Source organism: Nuphar pumila, chromosome 6 (genome assembly GCF_984573655.1).
Source record: "Nuphar pumila chromosome 6, dmNupPumi1.hap1.1, whole genome shotgun sequence".
Lineage (NCBI taxonomy): Eukaryota > Viridiplantae > Streptophyta > Magnoliopsida > Nymphaeales > Nymphaeaceae > Nuphar > Nuphar pumila.
This window is the reverse complement of record NC_143254.1, coordinates 51,694,319-51,716,838: the sequence shown is the minus strand read 5'-3', so window position 1 is coordinate 51,716,838 and position 22,520 is coordinate 51,694,319. Positions and strand designations below refer to the sequence as shown.

General features: G+C 39.1%; 1 protein-coding gene and 1 pseudogene across 1 annotated transcript; one reads left to right on the top strand and one right to left on the bottom strand.

Moving 5' to 3' along the window:
• Nucleotides 1–1,606: 1,606 nt before the first annotated feature.
• Nucleotides 1,607–16,045, bottom strand: LOC149834837 (protein arginine N-methyltransferase 2-like; annotated as a pseudogene).
• A 330-nt stretch (nucleotides 16,046–16,375) lies between these two features.
• On the top strand, nucleotides 16,376–22,106 carry LOC149834836 (protein CONSERVED IN THE GREEN LINEAGE AND DIATOMS 27, chloroplastic-like). The gene is made up of 7 exons (XM_090011576.1): nucleotides 16,376–16,723; nucleotides 16,816–16,968; nucleotides 17,724–17,801; nucleotides 18,590–18,685; nucleotides 19,343–19,378; nucleotides 21,550–21,725; nucleotides 21,813–22,106. The coding sequence occupies exons 1-7, from the start codon at nucleotides 16,478–16,480 to the stop codon at nucleotides 21,973–21,975; spliced, it is 948 nt and encodes a 315-aa protein (XP_089867702.1). The 5' UTR covers nucleotides 16,376–16,477; the 3' UTR covers nucleotides 21,976–22,106.
• The last annotated feature ends 414 nt before the right edge of the window (nucleotides 22,107–22,520 follow it).

The window sequence follows — 22,520 nt, the reverse complement described above, 5'->3', positions numbered from 1 at the left end:
TGAATGCGTTCCTTCCGTTAAACCCGAAATCAGAGGGAACGATTACTCAACCGTTACCATTTTGTGTTTATAAAAGGGTCTCATGAGCAAGCCTTTCAAGCAGTGCAATACAGAAATTACAGAGGGGAAAAAGGTCGACTTACCGGTAGCATTCGGAGGCATGCGCTCTTGGTGGCTACATACCGGCTAAGTTGAAGGAAACCTCCTCTCCGGCAAGCACAGCTCCTTCAATGGCCGCCTCAGGTACGCCCTGCGTGTTTCTGTTGTCTGTTTTTGCAGGGCCACCACTCCGATGTGGGAAGCCGATTTCGACTTCGCCGGAAAACCCCCTGCCGAATCCCCACTGTTATGACTTTAGCCTTTTTATCTGGTTCAGTCAGCCAGAGAATGAGTTCAACCTTAAATTTTATTTTGATTAGGTTGACTAATGCTTGAGCCTTCGCCATCTACTTGATCAGTATCAAGGTGGTCCAATTCCATGGCAGGAAGGCTGTAAGAGTTCCAAAATGTAGGCTATGAACAAATGACTAAACCGTCACTTAGTTGTGCTTGCCATGTAACAAAATTTTCTCTTCAGAGACCAAGGAACACAGAAACAATTAATGAAGAATATTAGAGACCAAGGGACATGATTTCTGAAAAGTCCAAATCTGTTTGTTCTCGATAAATACAATTATTGATCCGAGATATACTTTTAATTGTCATTGTCATTGTCATTGTCATTGTCATTGTCATTGTCATTGTCATTGTGGTTTAAGTCAAATTTCTGAGCCCAGAGTTCAAAAATGGCTAGTAAGACTTGCCTTTAGGTGATGTAGAAGATTATCATGCTGATAGCAATGGTGGTTAGGACGAGATGACGTGGTTCAAGGCCATAATGTTCATGTGGTGTTGTTGACAATGGTATGAAATAATGCAGTGGTGAATGATATTCAGATATGGTGGTTGAATGTTGTTAATGACATGACAATGGTGACTGCATGATGGTGTGCATGTTGGGGAAACCTACATTGTCCAAAGTCATCAACAACATACAAATGGCCCAAAAATAAATATCAATATCTTTTCAGAAATCATGTCCCTTTGAATCATTGTCCACATTGACCAGTTCACAGGAAATTAACAGATCCATCCCGACAATTCCAAGCAGCCAACAACAAATAATTTCACCAATTTCTAAATAAAAATAAAATGTAAATTGGCGAATAACCTGCCATTGACTACCCCATTGACTACTATAAAAACTTGTACCAATCAGTCCTTCAATAAGGAACAAAAGTATAATTTAACCAACATTTAATTCAATAAACTTGGCCTGATCATCTGGTAGAGGCGACTTGTGAATGTCACCCAGTTGACAGGATGTCACAAGTTCGAAACTCACGGGTGGCCTCCCTTACCGCAAGGTCGAAGCTGGGTGTACTCCCCAGTGGGGCAGGGGAGACCTCAAGGCTTTTACCAACAAGAGGCCAGCAAATGTGCAGTCCGTGATGGGAGAGTTTTTCCCTTGGACTATCCAAAAACATAGTTCAGTTACAACAGTTGATAGACGTGCAATTCTTAGACACATCATAGACGATTAGTGTTCCAACAAAGCATAAAAAAGATATATCATCTTTTCCTATATGTGCCTGACCATGTAATCTTAAAGAAAATTGAAAAAGGAAAAGATCATTGGTCAGCAGGAGAAGAGCCAGAATCAGAAGAGACATGACAAACAGGAAGGTAATATGTATCAAGCTGCCAATATTCGTGCCTTACGCCCTCCCATACTCTCTCTTCCAAGCAAGCCTTTATAGGCAAGGACACAAATTCTGTGGAGTACCCAACTGTCCAAGTTCTAGAGCAACCAACTGACAGTAAACCACATGAAAAAAAACATTGTCTCCACACAGCCCATTAAAAAATGAATACACTCCATCAGGCTTCAGAAGCTTCGCAAGGAAGTTATGGAACTCTCTAAGATCTTCATAGTACTCCCCGCAAGTGTCAAAGAATATACCTGAATAGAGACAAAAGTATCATCAAGCTTTGGAAATAAAAGGCGATCACTTGTTCAATTTTTAACAGGTCAATAAAGTAATAAGCTTAATTACACTTGTTTTTCAGCCAGGATCACAGAACCATATATGGCAACATAGTCTAGTTTTATCAGAAAGTTATAGAGAAAGTGAAAATATAACCCCAACATGATATGAATTTGCAAAAGGTGCAATTCACGTTCTCAGCAACAAGAAATTGTTTGGCACTCAACATACTGATGAAAGAAGCAGTCATCTAAGAAAGTCAAAGACAAAGCAGTCCAAAAAGATTTCATGACTCATGCTTCTTGAAGTCTTTTCAGTGCCCAATAGAAGGAAAAAGAGGAGAACCTATACGATTAGAGCTAACAAAGTTTCGATAATTACCCTTCAGCTACACGCATAGTTTTCACTGAAAATACGGATGAAGTATCCAGAGAATCGAGCTTTAAATGATGAAAGAAAAACAAAATCAAGTTAATTAGGGGCTAGAATCCTGAATGAAAAATGTGATTCATGGGGTGAACTTTTGCTACTGAGTATTCCATTTAATTGGCTTATTTACAGCATGAATTAAAATAGTGTTAATCGAGCACGACTCAGGAAAATATTCAAATTTTGTTTAGAAAGGTGCCTTCAACTAATATGCAAGTTTGACGTTACTTTTCAGAATATCGTAACAACATCCTTAAACTTTTCAATCATACTAGCAACTGAGACATCACAAAGAAAAAGGCCTTACAACTATTCCTGACTAAACTCAACAGTCCTATTTTTTAAACTGACAGTGCATGACACTGCAGTACCAAATGTCCCATTTCTTGGAAAATATGCTTAGAAACAAACCAGGCTTTGAAATAATTATTTCTCGCTCTTAGGCCATTCACCATTGGTTTTAATTTTGTATCTTATTCTTCCCAACCCTTTCTGAAACGCAAGCAAGATTCAATAATTCAATATCTCTCTGCGTTGCTAAATATTATACAACCTTGCTCCTGACATGGCTCATTGAGAAGCATACCAAGAATGGTAAGGAAAGAATGTTGGGAGGGGGGGGGGGGGGGGGGGGAGCTTCACCGCCGGTCCGGAGTCGACGGCGTCTCAGCAACCACCAGATCCGTCGAAGCCCTGCAAAGTAGAAAATATAAAACGCAGCAGCATACCTGAGGCGGCCATTGCCGGAGGGCGGAGGACGTTTTCCGGAGAAGGGCGATCTTCAACTCAGCCGGTCTGCAGCCACCACAAGCACAGGCTTCCGAATGCAGACGGTGAGTCGACCTTCTTCCCTCCCTTACTGTTTTTCTCACAGTTTTGCACTGTATTGCACTGTCTCGGGTTGCTTATGAAATCCTGTATATATAGGCATAGGATGAAAACAGTTTGCATAACTGTTTCCCTTTTATCTATGCCAGTTTATCGGGATGGATCATCCCTTGATGTGGAGTGTTTCCACATCGTGGATAACCACCATGTTTTACGTGGTGGTTAATCCAACATTCTCCCACTTGATCCGACGATAAACTCTTTAACCAGAAAACCTTATGGGAATAACTTGATGAATAGATTGGCCTTTATAATCTATTCTAAAGGTCCTTAATTGAATCTCTAATCCTTAGGAGATTGACAACAACCATAATGAGAATAAAAAACTGAAAGTGATCACTTTATTTATATGCATATGTCAAAAAGAGTTTAACAATCTCATCCTCATTACATGTTCGGAATATAATCTCGGTGCTAGCCCTTTAGTAAGAGGATCGGCGATCATCTCTTTGGTACCAATATTGACAATATGCACTAAATGATTCTCCGTCCTTTCTTTAACAACAAAATACTTCAATTCCATATGCTTGCATGATGTAGTACTTTTGTTGTTGTTCGAAAAGGACACTGCAGCTTCATTATCACAGTAGACCTTCAGTGGCTTCCCAATGGAATCGACCACCATTAACTGTGATATGAAGTTCTTTAACCATATAGCCTGCGAAGTAGTCTCGTACAATGCAATGAATTCTACCTTCATGGTGTAGGTAGCAGTGGTCGTCTGCTTTCCACTCCTCCAAGAGATCGCTCCCCAGCAAGTAAGAAGACGTACCCAGTAGTAGACTTTCTACTATCAAGACATCCTCCTATATCCGCATCTGAGTAGCCAATGACCTCGAGGTGATCAACTTTATGATATGTTAACATATAGTCTTTTGTCCCTTGCAAATACCGCAAGACTTTCTTGGCAGCCTTTCAATGGGGTAAACCTGGATTAGACTGAAATCTGTCAAGTACCCCTACTGCAAAAGAAATATCTGGTCGAGAACATGTCTGCGCATACTGCAAGCTGCCAACAACTGATGCATATGGATAAGCACTCATCTGTGCTTTGTCAATATCGTTCTGTGGACAATCCTTTAGGCTCAGCTTGTCACCTTTTGATACGGGTGTAGAAGTAGGAGAACAATTCTCCATCCCATATCGCTTTAACACCTTTTCTATATAGGATCTTTGGGAGAGGCCTAGAAACTCTTTTGCTCGGTCTCGACGAATCTCAATGCCAAGAACATAAGCAGCCTCACCCATATCTTTCATATCAAAATGTGATGCAAGAAACTGTTTTGTCTCTGAAAGCAACTTTATATCGTTGGTTGCAAGTAAAATGTCATTCACATACAACATCAATATCATGAACTTACTCCCACTTTCCTTAAGGTATATACATTGATCAATAATGTTTTCTGTAAACTCGAAAGTCACAATGACTTGGGAAAATTTAATATACCACTGTCGGGAGGCCTGTTTAAGTCCATATATTGATTTGTTAAGCTTACAAACCAAACGATCATTTTCAGAGAAACCAAGAGGTTGTTCCATGTATACCTCTTCATTCAAATCCCCGTTGAGGAACGCTGTTTTCACATCCATCTGATGTAGCTCTAAGTCATAATGAGCTACGAGGGCCAGAATAATCCTCATTGACTCCTTAGTTGAGACAGAAGAAAATGTCTCATTATAGTCAATGCCCTCCATTTGGGTGAATCCTTTAGCAACCAATCTTGCTTTATGTCTCTCTATGTTACCTTTGGAGTCATTCTTGGTCTTAAAGACCCATTTACACCCTACGGGCTTTACTCCTTTAGGTAACGTGACAAGATCCCACACTTGATTTTTAGCTATAGAGTCTAACTCTTATTTCATGGCTTCTATCCAGTGCAAAGATTGTTTGTTTTCAACAGCTTCCATAAAAGTCAACGGGTCATCATCCATATCTATGAAATCACCAGGCTTCTGAAGGTATACCACATAATCAGGATGTATGGCAGATCTCCTAATCTTTGTGGATCTCCAAACAGGTCGTTCCTCAGGCTCATATTCAACCTGATCATCTTGTTCGTGCTCTTCCGCATTGTCCACAATAGGTTCACTTTGGATTTGTGCATTAACAATCGAATGATCAACCACACCATCATTAGGAATAACAATGTAGTATCTTTCGATGTTTTCCTTAACAGGTGACGAAACTGGATCCTGTACTTCCTCAAAACCAAGGCTTTGAAGTGCACTCAATCCTACTGAACCATCTTCTAGGAATTTTGCCTTATCTGTTTCAACAATCTGTGGTGAGTGAGATGAGCAATAAAACTTGTACCCTTTTGATCTTTCTAGATAATAAATGAAATATCCACTGGTTGTTCTAGGATCAAAGGCTTTAATGTGGAGGTTATACAGTTTAGCCTCTGCAGGACATCCTCATATGTGCATATAAGACAATGATGGTTTCCTACCTGTCCACAGCTCGTAAGGAGTTTTAGGTATTTCGTAGGAACCTTATTCAAAATATGCACAACAGTCCTTAAAGCTACACCCCATAACTTTATGGGAAGTGTTGAATAATTCAACATAGCTCTGACCATTTCCTTAAGCGTACGATTTCTCCTTTCAGCTACACCATTCTGATAGGCACTACCAGGCATGGTATATTGAGGCACAATGCCTTCCTCTTTGAGAAATCGCGCTAATGGTCATTCCCTTTGCCTCATCTCAGTAAATCTACCATAATATTCACCACCTCTATCAGACCTGACTATCTTAATAACCTTATCGGTTTGTTTCTCTACTTCTTTCTTAAATTCCTTAAACATCTGAAATCAAGTAGAGATACATATACCGAGAATAGTCATCAATAAAGGTGACGAAATATTTTTTGCCTGTGTAACAGGGGGAAAACGGTCCACATACATCCGTATGGACTATTTCTAATATCTCACTACTGCGTTTGGCACCTTCTTTATATGTGTTTGTATGCTTAGCCTTTATGCAATCAACACATGGGTCATTGTCAGTAAAATCTAGAGATTGCAAGATCCCTTCATTTACCAGTCTCTTTATTCTCTTTTCAGAGATATGACCCAACCTTCGATGCCAAAGCATGTAAGATTTATCATTTATCAAACTACTTTTATTTCCAACCAATGCGTATTCAGAAGTCAGACACTCCTGAGTTTGGATCTTTCCATTCAATCTATATAAACCATCATCAACTGATGCAGAACCAATTTCAATTGAATTTCTGAATATGAATAATTTGGAATTTTCAAACTTAAAACAATATCCAAATTTATCCAACTTTGAAATTGAAATTAAGTTTCTACTATATGATGGAATAGAAAAGACATCATGAAGATCTAAAACTACGCCTATATCCAGAGTAATCCTACAGGTTCCAACACCCTTCACATGTGAACGCATCTTGTTTCCCGAATAGATGCTTATCTCATGCATTGTTGGTTTCCTTCTGCTCAGGAACAACTATAGACATTTGAAAATATGAACAGTAGCACCAGAATCAATCCACCAGCTATTTTCAGGAATTTGTAATAAATTACATTCATGAGAAACTAATGACAAATTACATCTCTTTTCCAACCACTTCTTATACTTTATGCAATCTGCTTTCATGCGTCCCTTTTTCTAACAAAAGAAGCACTTTATGGGAGCAGAGTTGGATTGCTTGTCTTGGGATGACCTATCCCCAGTTGGCTTCTTCCTAGCATTTCTCTTAAATGCATTCTTCCTTGGTCCTACCTTTGACGTATGAGAAGCCATATGGCACTCTGCACCTTCTCACCTTTCATCCTCTCTTCTTCTTCAACACACTTGAACATGAGTTCATTAAATGTTCATTCATCATTATGTGTGTTGTACGAGATTTTGAAAGGCCCGTATTCCAAGGATAAGGATGTTAGGACTAAATGCACTAGGAAAGAATGAACTTCATGTCATTCAGCTGAGATGCTATGTTCCTCATCTCCAAAATATGTTGGCGAATGTTTCCTCCTCCAGTATATTTCATAGATATGAGTTTTGATATCAATGTACTGGCTCTGGCCTTGTTTGAACTCACAAATTGTGCCTCAATGGCATTCTTGAATTCCCTCACTGTTCTGCATTGTGGGATAGCACTACGAATGTTCTTAGCTACTTTAGATTGCAAAAGCAACAAGCTAAGCCTATTCGAGCGGTCCCACTTCTCAAAAGCAATCTTTTGATCAGCAGTGCTCTTATCAGTGAGGGCAGTGGGTTCATCTATCCTTAGGGCCGGATCTAAATCCATATACCCTAATGTAAAAAGAACAGTTTTTTTCAATCACTAAAATTAGATCCATCAAGAAAAGGTATAGAGCTAGAGCCATCTAAAATCACATAACTAGAAACTGCATGACAAAAAACACGTATCAAGAAGCATTCATACGAGACTAAAACTTTAATGGAAAAAGCAAAAGAATAAAGGTCCTTGATATGCTTATTTCCAGGCGAGTGAAGGGGGTCATCGGAGTCCTACTTTGGTAAGAGCTCCGACACGCGAAACCACTTTGCCTATCGATCATATTCGGTAAAACTAAAGTTCTTGTGAAATTAGACCATCAACACAAGGTACCTTTGGATACACACGTGTCATGTATCTCGACACATTTACCTTATTTTACCCTACTTAAATTCCAAACACGATAAAACTACCTTTGGGTCGTTTATCATTTCATGAATATAAGTACAACAGTAATATTGGCTAAAACCTATGTCACATGGGTGCGGGTGCGGGGATTCGGCACTTTCAGAAAAAGCAGGTGCGGGGGTGAGGCAGGGGCAAAAATGTAATATATATATATATATATATATATATATATATATATATATATATATATATATATATATATATATATATATATATATATATATATGGTAGTTGTTAAGGTCCATGACATTTATGCCCAACTTACTTTTTACCATTTTTTATCTTATATGGTTGTCCCCAAAGATGAAAGTGATGAGCTGATTCATTGTTTTTGCCCTTGCAGGAAGGGGGGTCGGGGGCTCCCCCCCCCCCCCGCGCGGGTCCCAGGCATAATTACCCTGATATAGCTGCTTGATGAGACAATGCATATTTTCAGAAAATAGTGAGAGGGGAATACACTTAATAACAAACATCACATCATCACTGCATGAGATTATGTCCAATAATTAGTTTAAGGAGCATTCATGTTTCGACTATATGTTTAAAATTATCTAAGATCTATTAGGCGTGATTGATAGACTAAAAACTAAAAGTTTAGCACTATTTCCTTTTACTTGCGAAACACTGAAACCTTCTACTGTTCTACAGGAAGCAAATTCATGTGGATGGTTTAAAATACGAGCAAGCTATCTGAAATAGACAAATCAGATGAAAACCGCCATCAGATAATATGGTGTCGCAAACTAGAGTAGAAATTTCAAGAAGAAGCTACACAACAGAACTGATAAATGCGTAAACTAAATTAATAAATATCAAAGAAGAGATCCTGAAACAGGGAACCAAAAAGACCGTATATAAATGTCTTTTTTTTTTTAAGTTTTTGACATACCATCATAAGTCTGGAGTTGTGGAATAGCATCCTGACACCGGCCGAATACGATCTTCACGTTGGGTTTCTCCGCCCACCCTGTACGAACCATTCGATCATACACATCTGGGTGCGCCTCAATTATGGTGTGAGAGAGGGGCAAGTACCTTTGAATAGCAGTATCAACGAGACGCATCCCTGTAAACACCCCAAATTTTCACTCACCTCCCCTACATCTCCACCAAACATCATCATCCAGCCTCTGAAATCGTTGGAGGGCAAGATGGTCATTTTCTAAGCCCAGACCTTGCAAAAGTCTAAATTTCATCTGAAACTCTCAAAATTTCTCTATTTTTAGCTCAGATGTTCAAAATTTTACTCCTGACAGGAGACAGACATCTCCGAGTCTTGGCTCAAGATTATATTGCATAAGACATGACATTGCATATCATTGCATGAGCATTTCAAATCACTGCACTGCACAGCATGTCATTTCGAGATCCAGAACTCTTGATTTCAAAATTTTCAATCCAGATTAGAATTTCAACTCTTTTCAAAATTGATTTCAAAACCTTGGGTCTTCAAAATTATCAATTCTTCCCATTTTACCCCCAGGACTCTGAATTTCAAAATATTTTCTCAGAAAAATGATCTGGATAGTTTTCAATATGGATTTCAGTCACTTCACCTCAGATTTTGCCCTTTTTGACAATTTCAAATATCTTTCTTTTACAAAATCGCCCTACAAGGGCCAACTCTTTCCAAAAATTCTTGTTTTACCCATTAGTCCAGATTTTATGAAAATTCCAAAAAGAAGTTGTTGTTTTATCCTTATTTCAATAAAGAAGCAATGTGGGACCCACACTGAGGTGGTGTCACACAAGCTTTTCTTTTGAAAATTTGAATTTTGAAAAACCCAAAAATATAGGAGCCTTGTCCCCTGGATTGGTGCCACTTGTCATTTCTCTCTCCTCTTTATTTTATGCCACGTGTCAATGTCACCCTATCTATCCTGCGCCATGTGTCAATCCAAGATTACCAGGAGATGCCAAGTGTCATAGGTTGTCCTGTCTAGAAAAAGTGGAGTTTGTCTCCTCTGAGGTGGCGCCACTTGAAGTGTGTCTCCTGCAGGGGACACGTGTCAACCCCTCCTTCCTTCTAGAAAAGTAGCCTGACACATGTCCTCTTCCTACTTTTCTCAGAAAAGTAGGAGACATGTGTCACTCCTAAATTCCTCCAGAAAAGGTAAGCTTGTCTCCTCTGAGGTGGCGCCATTTGGAGTGTGTCTCCTGCAGAGGACACGTGGCAAGCTCCCATTTCCTCAGAAAAAGCAAATGCCATGTGTCGTTTTCTGCTTTCTTCAGAAAACTAGAATTTAAACATTCAAATCTCCTCATAGGTGGCGCAAATCCTGAACTTCTACCTTTTCTAGGTTGTCTGAGATGGCGCCACATGGCCTGGCCCACCTTCTCTTCCCTCTGCCACATGTCATCTTCTGCTTCTTTCAGAAAAGAAGGTGACACGTGTCTCCTTCTCACTCCTTCAGAAAAAGTAGAGGACACATGTCCTCTCCCTACTTTTTTCAGAAAAGTAGGAGACACATGTCACTGCCCTCTTTTTCCTCCCTCTTGCCACATGGCATTGTAGAAGCCACCCTGAGGTGGCGCCACATGTCCATCCTCCATTCCTCCAGGGCCAACCTCCATTTGAAATTCGAATTCTCCTCTGAGGTGGCGCCATCTGAAGAACCACTCCAGCAGGCTGACACTTGGAACCATCCTGGACTGCCACATGTCCAGATCTCCTTTCACCAGAAAAAGCAAAATTCAAATTCCTCTGAGGTGGCGCCTTCTGAGCCCACTGCTCTGTCCTTCTGACATGTGTCAAACACCTTTTGAGGTGGCACCATTCCAGGACTCCACTTGGCTCCATTTTTATTTTTTTATTTTATTTTTAATAAAGGTAGCCCACCATGAGGTGGCGCCACCTGAAGACTCCCTACAAAAAGTGAATTTGAAATTCAAACTCCAAGAGAGCACCCTCTGAGGTGGCGCCTCCTGGGAGTTCCCTGCAGAGAGAATCAAGCAAACTTTTGAAAAATTCCAAATTCCCCCTACTGAGGTGTCTCACCCACAAAATTTTCATTTTTTATTTTTCTCAAAAAATCAAAATAGCCTTTTGAGGTGGCGCCACCTGAGGGCTCTCTGCAGAAGACAAATTTGAATTTCAAACCCCTCAGATGGCACCCCCTGAGATGGCGCCACATGGAGGGCTCAGATTGAGCCTGTTTGAATTTCAAAATTTTTTCAGAAAATTTATAAAAACAAGGGTTCACGCCCAGCCTGAAGAGATCATTTTTTTTAGCTCTTGTGAACTTGGAAAATCCGACCTAGCCTTCCTAAAATCGGATTTTGAACTGTGGAAATCGTGCCCCCTTTGGCGCATTGAAGAAGGTGGAGTAAAGTTCGTGCCGTGGCCAATCCGATTCCAACAGAGCTCGATTTTGGTAGACCATCCGAAGCTCGGAGCGAAGGACGAAGGAAGCTCGTGATAGCTGCCCCTTTCAAGAGCTCCTACGCTGCGTAACGAAGCAAGGTGCACTTCTTTTCCCCTTGATGTGATTCTATAATCCGAATCGGGAGTCGTTTGAAGAAAGAGCTCATCCGAGGGATGAATTGAGCTATTCTCATAAACGACATATATAAAAATGTTTTGTTATGCTTCCTTGATGATTTTTAACATTCATATAGTTATCTAGGTTTAATTTGCATTTTATTTCATTCATTTAGCATATTTCATGAATTAATTAGGATTAATTTAGCCTTTATTTCAATTCTGCTTATTTTCAGTAGGTCTCTGTTTTTGTCAGTCAGTCCACACGTCATTTCATGCATTTATTTTTTATTAAAAATCCCCAAAAAATCACGGAATGCGCCCTTAGGTGTCCCTAAAATGTTTCCAAAAATTCGAAGCCATTTGAATTTGTTTACTGCGGTAAATATTCAAAATGGCAAGTCGGGTTTTGTTACCCAGGATGCGTTTTGAAAATCATTTTCCGACTTGTAAAATCGAGATATCCCTCATGGGAGATCCGATTTTCGATCCGAAATATGTTCTGAACTCGGGAGAATGTCTAGTTTTTAATATGATTTTATAAGATTTTTCTGATTTTTTTGATGTCTGACAAAAAATCCGAGAGTTCGGGACACGTGTCAGAGCCTAATTTGGGCCTCTGAGATATTGGATCGACTTAGGGCGATGGTTTCTCTTTGTGTGTTGCTCCAAATCCAAAACTTTAAAAAGTGAAAGTTATGTCCATGGTGTCCTCTGTTTGCATATGAAAGCCTGTAATTTTTAGAACAGTGTTGACCCCTGATTCGGATTTGTTTTGTCAGTCCCCTGTTTTGCTACATTTGTCTGATCTGTTAGTTTAGGCAGAAATAGTTATATTTTTATCTGTGTTTCCGTTGATCAAATGCCGAAATCATAAACATGAAAGTTGTTCATATAGGTGTCTTGCATAGCTCTGATTAATTGCATAAATTTCCATGGCTGTTTTATATTTTTTTTGACATTTTACATTAGATTAGTGTGATTTTTACCTCTGTCAGAACTAAATCCCTGTTGCCTAACTCATCATGGCTCAAATCCCGAGGCTGTAAAAACAAAAAATGTTCCATTTCGGGTCTTTTAGCAGTCTGAAAAATATCAGAAGTTTCCATGGTGTAAATCTTGCATTATCATATTAGGCATTGCATTTGGTTCGGATCCATAGGCAAAATCCACCATTTTAGGACTTTCTTTGAATTTTGGCATTTAAATCATATCATTTCATGATTTTTAGCATTCTAGGCTGTTTATCAGAGTAAGTAGATGCTTCATACCGAATTTGGTGCAATTTAGAATCCATTTGAGGTTCGGATTAGCCACAATACCAAAACAGGGTCCCGCAGGACCCAGATCCAAGCGAAAAACAAGCGAAATTCGCTATTTTGGCTAAATTTCAAAATGTCAAATTCTGATTTTACAGTCATAATGTGTTTAGCAGCATGTCATCATGCCTCATACTGCATTTTATCATCATTGGATTCAATTTGAATTTCGAAATCTCAATTTTACCAAGTTTTCCTTCAAAAAACCCTGATTTTAAAGGTATGACTTTATAATTAGGGGTATTTTGGTCATTTTGACCACCATTCCGAATTTCAAACTATTTTCTACTGAATTTCTAGCATTTACATCATTTCAAAACATCAAGGAAGCATGAGAATAGGGTTTATATCCAATTAAATCCAATAATTTCATAATATTATTGGAAAATCTTGGAAAAACCCACATATTTGAGCTAACTTTATTTCAAGCTTGGCAGAGACATTCCAAAGAAGGAGCTAAAGTCTGCAAATTTCTTTTATTTCCTTTATTTAGTGATGTAATAATGTAAATTTTGGAATAAGAGATTTAATTTCCTGCTTAGACTAGGATGCATATCATATAGTTTGATTTTATGCAATATGTTGTTTCTGTGATTCATGCATTTTATTTCAAAAGCACTATGGATGTTCACGAATGGCACGTGCACCAACTCTTAGGGAGTTGATGGACTCGGTGGGATCCATATTTACGGCCCTAGTCGGAATATGGACGAGACCCAGATCCATCATCTTTCTACTAGTCACATTGAGCTTACACTCTTAGGCTATCTTAAAATGCACATCATATTTCCAAAGTTTTCAAAATCATGTGCATCAAATCAACTAAATTCTGAACATATTCATGGCCACAGTCAGGATATGTGAAGGATTTATCTTGACTTAATGCACATTTTTCCAACAAATCTCTTAGAAAATCTTTTCAAAGTGCATTCATTCACTCATGACATTTACATCATGAAATCATTGATTTTCTCAAGATTTTCTCAAGAAAACTTCATTCTCAAGAAATCGATTTCTCAAGAAATTCTAAGGATTTTTCAAAATCGGTTTTCCAAAGACAAGTTTTTCCACAGTTTTCCCAGGAAAATGATATTTTCTTAAGATATTCAAAAGAGTTTTCCAATCTTTCTTCAAGATCCAAAATCGATTTCCAAGTATTTCAAAAGGTAAAATTCTCAGGATTTCGATTCCCCAAGTTTTGAATTTCCTTCTCCAATGAGTTTTCCTATAAATTTTCCATCATTTTCCTAAGAAAACTCTCAAAGTCCAAGTTTTCCTAAGAAGTGTTTCCCTTTTCAAAAGGTTCATCTTTTCTCAAGAATCACTTCCATTTTCCCAAGATTTTCAACTATTTCTGATTTTTCCACATCTTTATAAGCTTTCTCATGTTTTCAAAAACCCCTTTTTTATCTGAGTTTCCTGAGAAATTGACCTTTTTCCTGAGAGATTATTTCCAACTCCAAATGTTTTTCTAAGCATACATCATGTTTTCCAACTGGCATTTTCCAAAATCTCATAGCACATGCCTGAATTCTCTGTGCATTTAGGATAGAACATAACTTTGATAATTTCGCTAAGTCAAGCACAATTTTGGTCCTTGGTTCGATTACCCCTGTTAAAGGCGGCAGGAACGGTCGAACCTCGTACCGACAGGTCGAGCCCCATCCCATGGATTTTCCCGCAATTTTCAAAACGGAGGCGAGTATTTCAAAACAATTTCCAAAATTCGATCAAGTTTGAAGCGCGAAAGCGTTTCCTCTTTCTCTCTTCCGCAAAGAAGGGAAGACGGGAGAAAAATTTTGCGACGATAAGAATCCCAAACCCAACATTGAGAATATGACCAACACCCCCACCATCCCCACCTCCACAGCAGATAGCCTTAGCATGAGCTTCCATCAACGGCTTCTCCCACGCCATCATCACGGCCTTGCTCTCGGAATCCATCAACCTATCCTCACTAAAACACACCCTCTCCTCCAAATACCCCCACCACCATCACCATCCTCGTTCTTCTTCCTCCTCGCTATCGTCCCTAGCACCAACTCTGCTTGAATCCCTACCAAAAAGGAAGAAAGAAACATATAGGTAACTAACAAACGGGGCAGGTGGGGAGTTTCATAAAGACTGCCACAACCAACCTGCATTGAGGAGGAGGTTGAAGGCTTTCTGGTGTCCGGATTCCATGGATAGGTCGCCGGCGGAGAGGTTGGAGGGGTTGAGGGTGTTCCAGGGCGCGCCTGATTCAAGCAGGATCTTGACGACGGGAGCATGGCCGTTCGTGTCGGCGTGCATGAGAGGGGTGAGACCGTTCCCGTCGAAGTAGGAGACGTCCGCGCCGCTCCCCACCAACTCTTCCACCTTGCTGCAATCTCCATCGCGAGCGGCCGCGCACAGGCGCTCTCCCTTCTTCCTCCATCCTCTTGAGCAAATAGTCCTCGAGCGGCAACGGGAAGTACAATGCGGCTCTCAACAAAAGCTGTCTTTTTTGGGGCTGAGTTCGGGGGTCACCGTACACATATGCTGGGCACAGACTTGACTACCCAGCTAAGTGGGTAAGGGTCTAGGTTTGATTGAGTCTGTAGACCCGTTTGTTGCGGTTACAAACGGGTGGGATTCAGGAAGACACATTTGGCTTTCCCGAATCCAAACCATTCCACTTCCCAATGTATTTTAGGATTCGAAATCCGAATCTGTTTGCATCGGTCTTAGTTTCTAAGACTGCCTAAGGGTTGTTCTATCGTATCATGGGATCTGTGTGGATGGATGGGTGATACCCATTATTTCCCTGGATAAGTTACCATTGAGCTTTTCATATGGTTCTTTTTTTTTATAGGTAAGCTGGGGTTAGGCAGACCCTAACCCCACCCCACCAGTTATACAACTTACCATTGAGTTTTGAACTTGCAACGTCCAAACACAAAGTGACGTGCGCTAATAGCTTCTACCAGACGAGCGGAGCCCCTGTTGGTAGCTCATGGGAACCGTTTCTTGAGATGAACTTATGAAGCACTTTACAAGTACAGTGGCTAGAATGTTCGAGCCAATAAGAAGTCAGCTTAGTTTCCTCAAAAAAAAGGAAAAGACTAGAGCCTTCTTAGGAATAGGCTTCATGTCATCTACAAGGCAGATGATTGCAGCAATTTGAGTACCCCACGTATAAGCCCCACTGCTACCTTATTTACAATTCTTACCACATTACTAAGCAGCACTCAGCAATTGCCATAGTTACCAAAAAGCGGAAAGTGGGTACAAGAAGTATCAGTGAAGGCTGAAGCCTGAAGTGTTTTTGAATTTGAAGCATTGCAGAAGCGCATGAAAATCGTTAATGGAAAGTAGGTTTTTTCCCTTAATTTTGGGAAGTAAGAACTAAGAAGTTTCCTACCTTAAAAAGAAAGGGCACCTCTAAAGATCCATAAGTGGTTCCTGTATCTGTTCTCACCAACCAACATCCTATTCCAACCACAATTAATTGAAACCATGATCTTCCAAGATAATGTAAGTGGGGGCCCCATGAAATATTTCTCTTGCCACGTAAATGTGGATGGCCATAATCCAACCAAATATTGATCACAAGACGCCCTCCTCTTCCTCCCTCCCTCTCTCTCAGAATACAGCAGGAGGGAGGAGAGGGCCAAAAGGAGGAATAGGGACTAGAATGATACTCCGGCTAAAGGCATGCAATTTGATCTATGGTGGTGGGTGTAAAACAGAGTGGAGTATCTGCAAGAGTTCTGCTCCTGCTTGTTTCCTGCGACCACCCCAAAACTTGGGGTCAAGACGTTGGGTTGTGCACGTGAGCAGGGCGTTGAAGGATGAGAAAAACGGAGGCACTAATGGTGGTTTCGTTGGAAAGAATTGGGACCCTGGTTTGGAAATTGAAGTCCCATTTGAACAGAGGCCGGTGTGTACGCTTTTTGTTGTGTGCTAAACAAGTAAGTTTGTGGTTTTATATATGGTGTTTTGACTGAGATTTTATGTCCATAACTTCCGCAGGTGAACGAATATTCGGCTCTAAAAGATGGGCTCTTGTACTCATGGGCAGAGCTCAGCCCCGGATGGTTTTTCCTTCGACTTGGTGGGCTTTGGTTGATGGCGTCTGCTGTTCTTGGTGCACCAATTTCTGCCGCTAGCTTTGATCCTTCTCGGGTATCTTTCGGGATTTGTGGAGATTTCTATATTTAGAATTTGGATTTTGTTATTATGCCATGATTTTCTTTGTAGCAAATTGTACATACTTCTGGTTCGCGCATATTCCTCTAGGGGGTTGATTTGGATGGGAGCCTAAAAGTTTTTATGATACATCAACAATAGCATCATCGTTGGCTACAACGGAATATCTGCTAGATCTGGACACAATTTGTAACGATCATATAAATCTGCTTCATGGAGGAGTCCCTTATTGAGTGTAAAATCATCTCAAACATTCGAATTCGATTTTTTGTTGAAGTCATCTGCAATAGTATTGAATGATTACATAATTCGATTCAGCTCATGAAGATTGCTATTTTCACCACATATTTCTTCTTTTTCAAACAGTTTGGAGATACAAATAGTATTATTTTCTTAAAAGATTACGCTGTGTTTTTCTACAACTAATATTCTTGTATAAAAAGCATCATTTTCACATAAAGATTGCTTTGCAGTTTGTCATTTTTCTTGTGTTGAATTCTTAACATTGAGTTGTTGAAAGCCCATCCTCACCAGCGTGAGCAAGGTTAAGACACCTCATTTTTTATGACATGGATGGCAACCTAGTTTTTACCCTCTCTGTAAGAGCTTCTTGTTTGTAGCAGATTGAATGATGGGTGAGCTTGGGTTCAGTTCCATGAACATTCTTTTGCTGTCATTCTTGCATGCTCATCATAACCACCAAGTTATATACTTTCCTTTTGACAATGCAGGAGCCTCTAAAGTTTTTGTTAGCTGCAGGAACAGGACCACTTTTTTTGGTGTCTCTGGTTGTTCTGCGCATATATCTGGTATCCACATTTTCAGGCTTGCTCTTATTTCATCATGGATTATGACTACCATGTAGCAAAGGTTTTCCAAGCATAGGTTATGAACATCAATAACATCAATGAATATCATCATGGATGCTTTCAAGTCATATCATCATGCTTAATTTAGTGGACTGATGGGTTTAGCTGTTACTTCATGCTACCTTGATTTGCCAATCTGAGAGTGATATCACAGTCAAATCTTTCATTGAGCATATAATTAGTACGGCAGGGAATTTTCTTTGTTAAAATTCAATTAAAATTTCTCGTCTTTAAGTGAAATCAGTGATGTTTATTTACCTTCTAAGGGAGATAATTATTTAATGACCTCTTAAACTTCTATCTTTAAAAAGGAACTTCATTTTTGCTACAAACACAAACTTTTAGCTACTCCCATCTGCAGGTAGGTTGGTCTCTTCACATGAAGAGAGAATTCAATCATGGAAAACCGTCCCATAGCAAGTTAATAGCTCATTAAATAATTTGCTATCTATGCAAACATCATATGCGCTATTGAAAATGCTAATGACTTTGCATCAAGTTCTGAACAAAGATGTCATATTTGTAATTGATATGACTATGTTTTACTATGACCAAACTGCTACGAGGTGCATATTCAGCAATATTTAAAGAAATCATTACTCCGAATTGGTTATGGCCTCTACTAGCATTTTCTAAAGCCAGTTGTTTATGTTTTTATACCTGATCTTCCTGCTTCCATGAAGTAACAGTAGGGAGTTTAATAAAGTTCAAACTTTCTGATTCCACAGGGGTGGAGCTATGTTGGTGACAGGTTGCTATCAGCAGTAATACCCTATGAAGAGAGTGGATGGTATGATGGACAAATGTGGGTTAAGCCACCAGAGGTTAGCATCTATTTTGAAAATGAAGACAAAATTATGTATGCTTGCATGTTCTCACTCAATAAATGGAAATTCATATCAGACATCCAATAACTTCCAGTGTCATTCCAGATTTTCACAATCCAGTGGTATTTTATCTAGTTAATTAGTTCCTTTCTGCATTAACTCCTACTTTATTCTTGGAAGAATATTGGTTTTAATTGATTGCAAAGAATGAAATCTCAGAAAGGAGCACAAACAGCTATTTCCAAGAGATGCTTATATTGAAGCTTTAAATGCACAATTGATATTACTATTCTTCATTACTTTGGACAACCACCAACTGCTGAAGCAAATGACACCGAGAATTATTAGGTCTCATCCCACACCTAGTGCAACTTATGGACATGTAATGAGCTCTCTACTCAAACTGTAGGCTTTGGACCTCATGTTTCTCTAACCCATTGACCAGTCCTAAACATGTTTCCTTTTGTTGCAAATTTTATAATCAAGTGAAAATCTATGCTAGTTTCTTGAAAATCTCTTCATATTCATTAGCTAAGACATTAGATTCTTGATGTTTCTGGTATATGTAGCTTGAAATAATTGACTTGATCTACTTGCCATTTACCAGATGTTTTGACCTGAATGATGATGACACTCTTATCTTATTTACTGTAGGTTTTAGCTCGTGATAGACTGTTGGGTTCCTACAAGGTAATGATCTCTAGTCTATGACTGCTATTTTTTGTGTAAATCAGGTATTAGTGGACATTACCCCATATACATAGTTTGCATATACCATAGTACTTGTTGGTCAAGATAAATAAGACAACAAAAGAAACTATAACTTTGAAGGAGTATAGACAAAATTGGCTTGAAAATTAGCAAAACAAAAGCGAAAAATATGAAATGCTAGTGAGCTATGTAACATGGACTCTTTTAGAAGGGAAACACACCCGCGCGGGTGCGACACTTGGACACAGCTTCCTTTGTGTCAAGTGAAGTCAATTGCACTGAGGTCCATTTTTATCTGAAAGTGGATTCGGTAAACTCTAACAAGTCCAGTTTTATCTAGATTACACACACACACACACACACACACACACACACACACACACACACACACACACACACACACACACACACACACACACACTCACACACACACACATCCGCAACTCCGCACCTCCGCGCCCAAGTTTTTTAAAATTGTCGTGTCGCATCCTCCGCACTTCTCCCGTATCCGCACCCACACCTATTTGACATAGCTAGTGAGAAAGCTAGCAAAATTAATATCATAATCAAGATATGATACATTGTAATTCAACAATGCCAAAAGTTTCACTCAAATTTTTGATGCTATAAGATTGCGGATTTTAGAAAGTCATCACTAGTAGGATTTCTGCAGGCTGGATAAAGTTGCAACATGGTAGTGGTATGTTATGCAGTAGAAGCATTTCTGCTATTAAAAGAAATTTATAGAGGGGCTGCTATAAATTTACACTTTTATGGTATCAAGCATTGAGCAGCCAAAAAGCACCAAGCGGAGTGAGTACATATCATAAAAATGCATATGTTAGGATGGATATATGGAATTACTAAGAATAATAAGATTAAGAATGAATATATCAAAGGACATTATTCATTACTACTGATAAAGAAAAAATTAGATATAATGTTACATAGTGCAGAGACCTATCACAACCACTAAGCCCAAAGGCAAGTAAGAGGAATTAGAAAAGGAGAAAAACCATTGGATACTTGAATTTAGTAAGGGGCAATATGAGAGATTGTCAGGTGATAGTGGTGATGGCTTTTTATCAAAAGAAATGGAGAAACACAATCCATAAGGCTGAATTCATTGGTTGAAATAAGGCTTGATTGTGATGATGATGGATATTCAAGTATTCCTTGCAAATTTAGGCTATCCTTTTCTGGATTTAAGCACTTTTTTATTTTATTTTACTAAATATATTTAAAAGTACAGGCATCTTGATGATTCTGCATTATCCACACTTTCATGATAAAATACTAGTATTCAATTGTTTTTGTCTCATTATTACATTTGGAAACCCCTGAGTATTCGACTCCTCGCTCGGCACGGTCCTCCTCCAGGGAGCCATCCGTCTATTTCAAAAGTACAACCAACACAGGTTATTTCTTTTGATCGTACATGTCAAGAACACATTCATATATTTGATTTGCAAAAAAAACACACATTGCCTTATTTATGAGTCTCACACTACTGGTGGACATAAACTGTGAAAACAATCACACATATGTCCACTGACTCAAAAACATGACCAATTTAAGAACTAGATTTCTTTTTTGAACTGAACAATGCATGCTTTACCTCTCTCGTTTGAAGTTTAAAGTTCACGTGTTACTTTTCTGTGTATATGTATAAACCTTGACATGTCCAATCTTTCTCACCTGCATCCCACTAACTAATGTAACTTTTCTGTGTATATGTATAAACCTTGACATGTCCAATATTTCTCACCTGCATCCCACTAACTAATGTAGCTTCATAGGCTCTACTTTCTATGCTTAAAAGATCCTAGACTGTTCAAGTGTAGTATGAGTATGATCATCTAGTGATGCATATGTGATTGGGACGTGCTCATCCTCTTTTGGTAATCCAAGTTTAAATAATATTTAAAAAGAGAAAGTTGATAAAATAAAGTCTTCAAGCTCAAATTATTGAACTTGGTAATTGAAAATTCATGACACTTGACCCAAAGAGGTGGTTAAAATCCACTATCTGCAGACTGTCTTTTCCATAAGATGTTTAATTTCTTTTGTTTATTGTTTTCTATCCTAATGTATGTTTCTATCATTTTTTTTGTGATGATGAACTTCTAGCAAGTAATTTGATCATCCAGGTTAAACCAGTGATGAAATTATTGAAGCAAACACTGGTGGGCACTGGGGTGATGCTTGTGGCAGCTGTATCACTATTCATCTTTGCGGATCCAGTTCAGGAGTTCATACACTCTGCTGCTGTGAAAAATGGCAACAGCTCAAGTGTGTCAAATCCAGCCACTAAAACCAGCACGAGGTATCTTTGAATCCCTTAAGGGCCTTTGTTTTTTTAATGCTTATTGTTAGTATTTCTCTGTGATCTCCAAATAAAAAAAAAATACAGAAAAGAGGAGTTGCTAAGATTGCCAATGGAGGTGATAAACGATGATGACCTTGCAGCAGCTGCTGCTGAGGCTGCTGATGGCAGGCCTGTATATTGCAGAGATCAATTTTACCGAGCATTAGCAGGTGGACAGTATTGTAAATGGGATGATCTTCTCCACTAGACAGTAATACGGTCTATTTCCTCTCACAATGTAATTATCCTTTGAATATAGTGCACTTTAACCCGTCAGTGCTGTAATTTTGTTACCATAAGCATTTATCAATCTATTTCATCTGGTTGATACTGTTAAAAGGGGCCGTTTGCAATAAATAGGGTTTCCTAGAAACTGCTATTACATCTTATAACCACCTTGCATGTAAGGGAGAGAGAATAATTGTGTCAGCAAACATTGCCAGTACCCCATCCCAATTGCCTCCTCTTTTCTCTCTCTACACCACCCACAAACCCCTCCACCCCACCCAGTTCTGTTTCCACTTTGAAAAGAGAACAGCAGAGCCTGTAACTTTTTAGTCCATGATTCAAATTAAAAAATTTAGGGGTACTTGGCAAGGAAACTTGGGTTAATGGAATCCTCGAGATTATTAGTTCAATTGAAAATTGAAGTGGCTAGAAATACACATCCATGTATCATATTCTATAATCTTTGTAATAATTGCAGTAACACCACTAAAAGCACGAGCATGTTCTTTTGACTAGATGTCAACT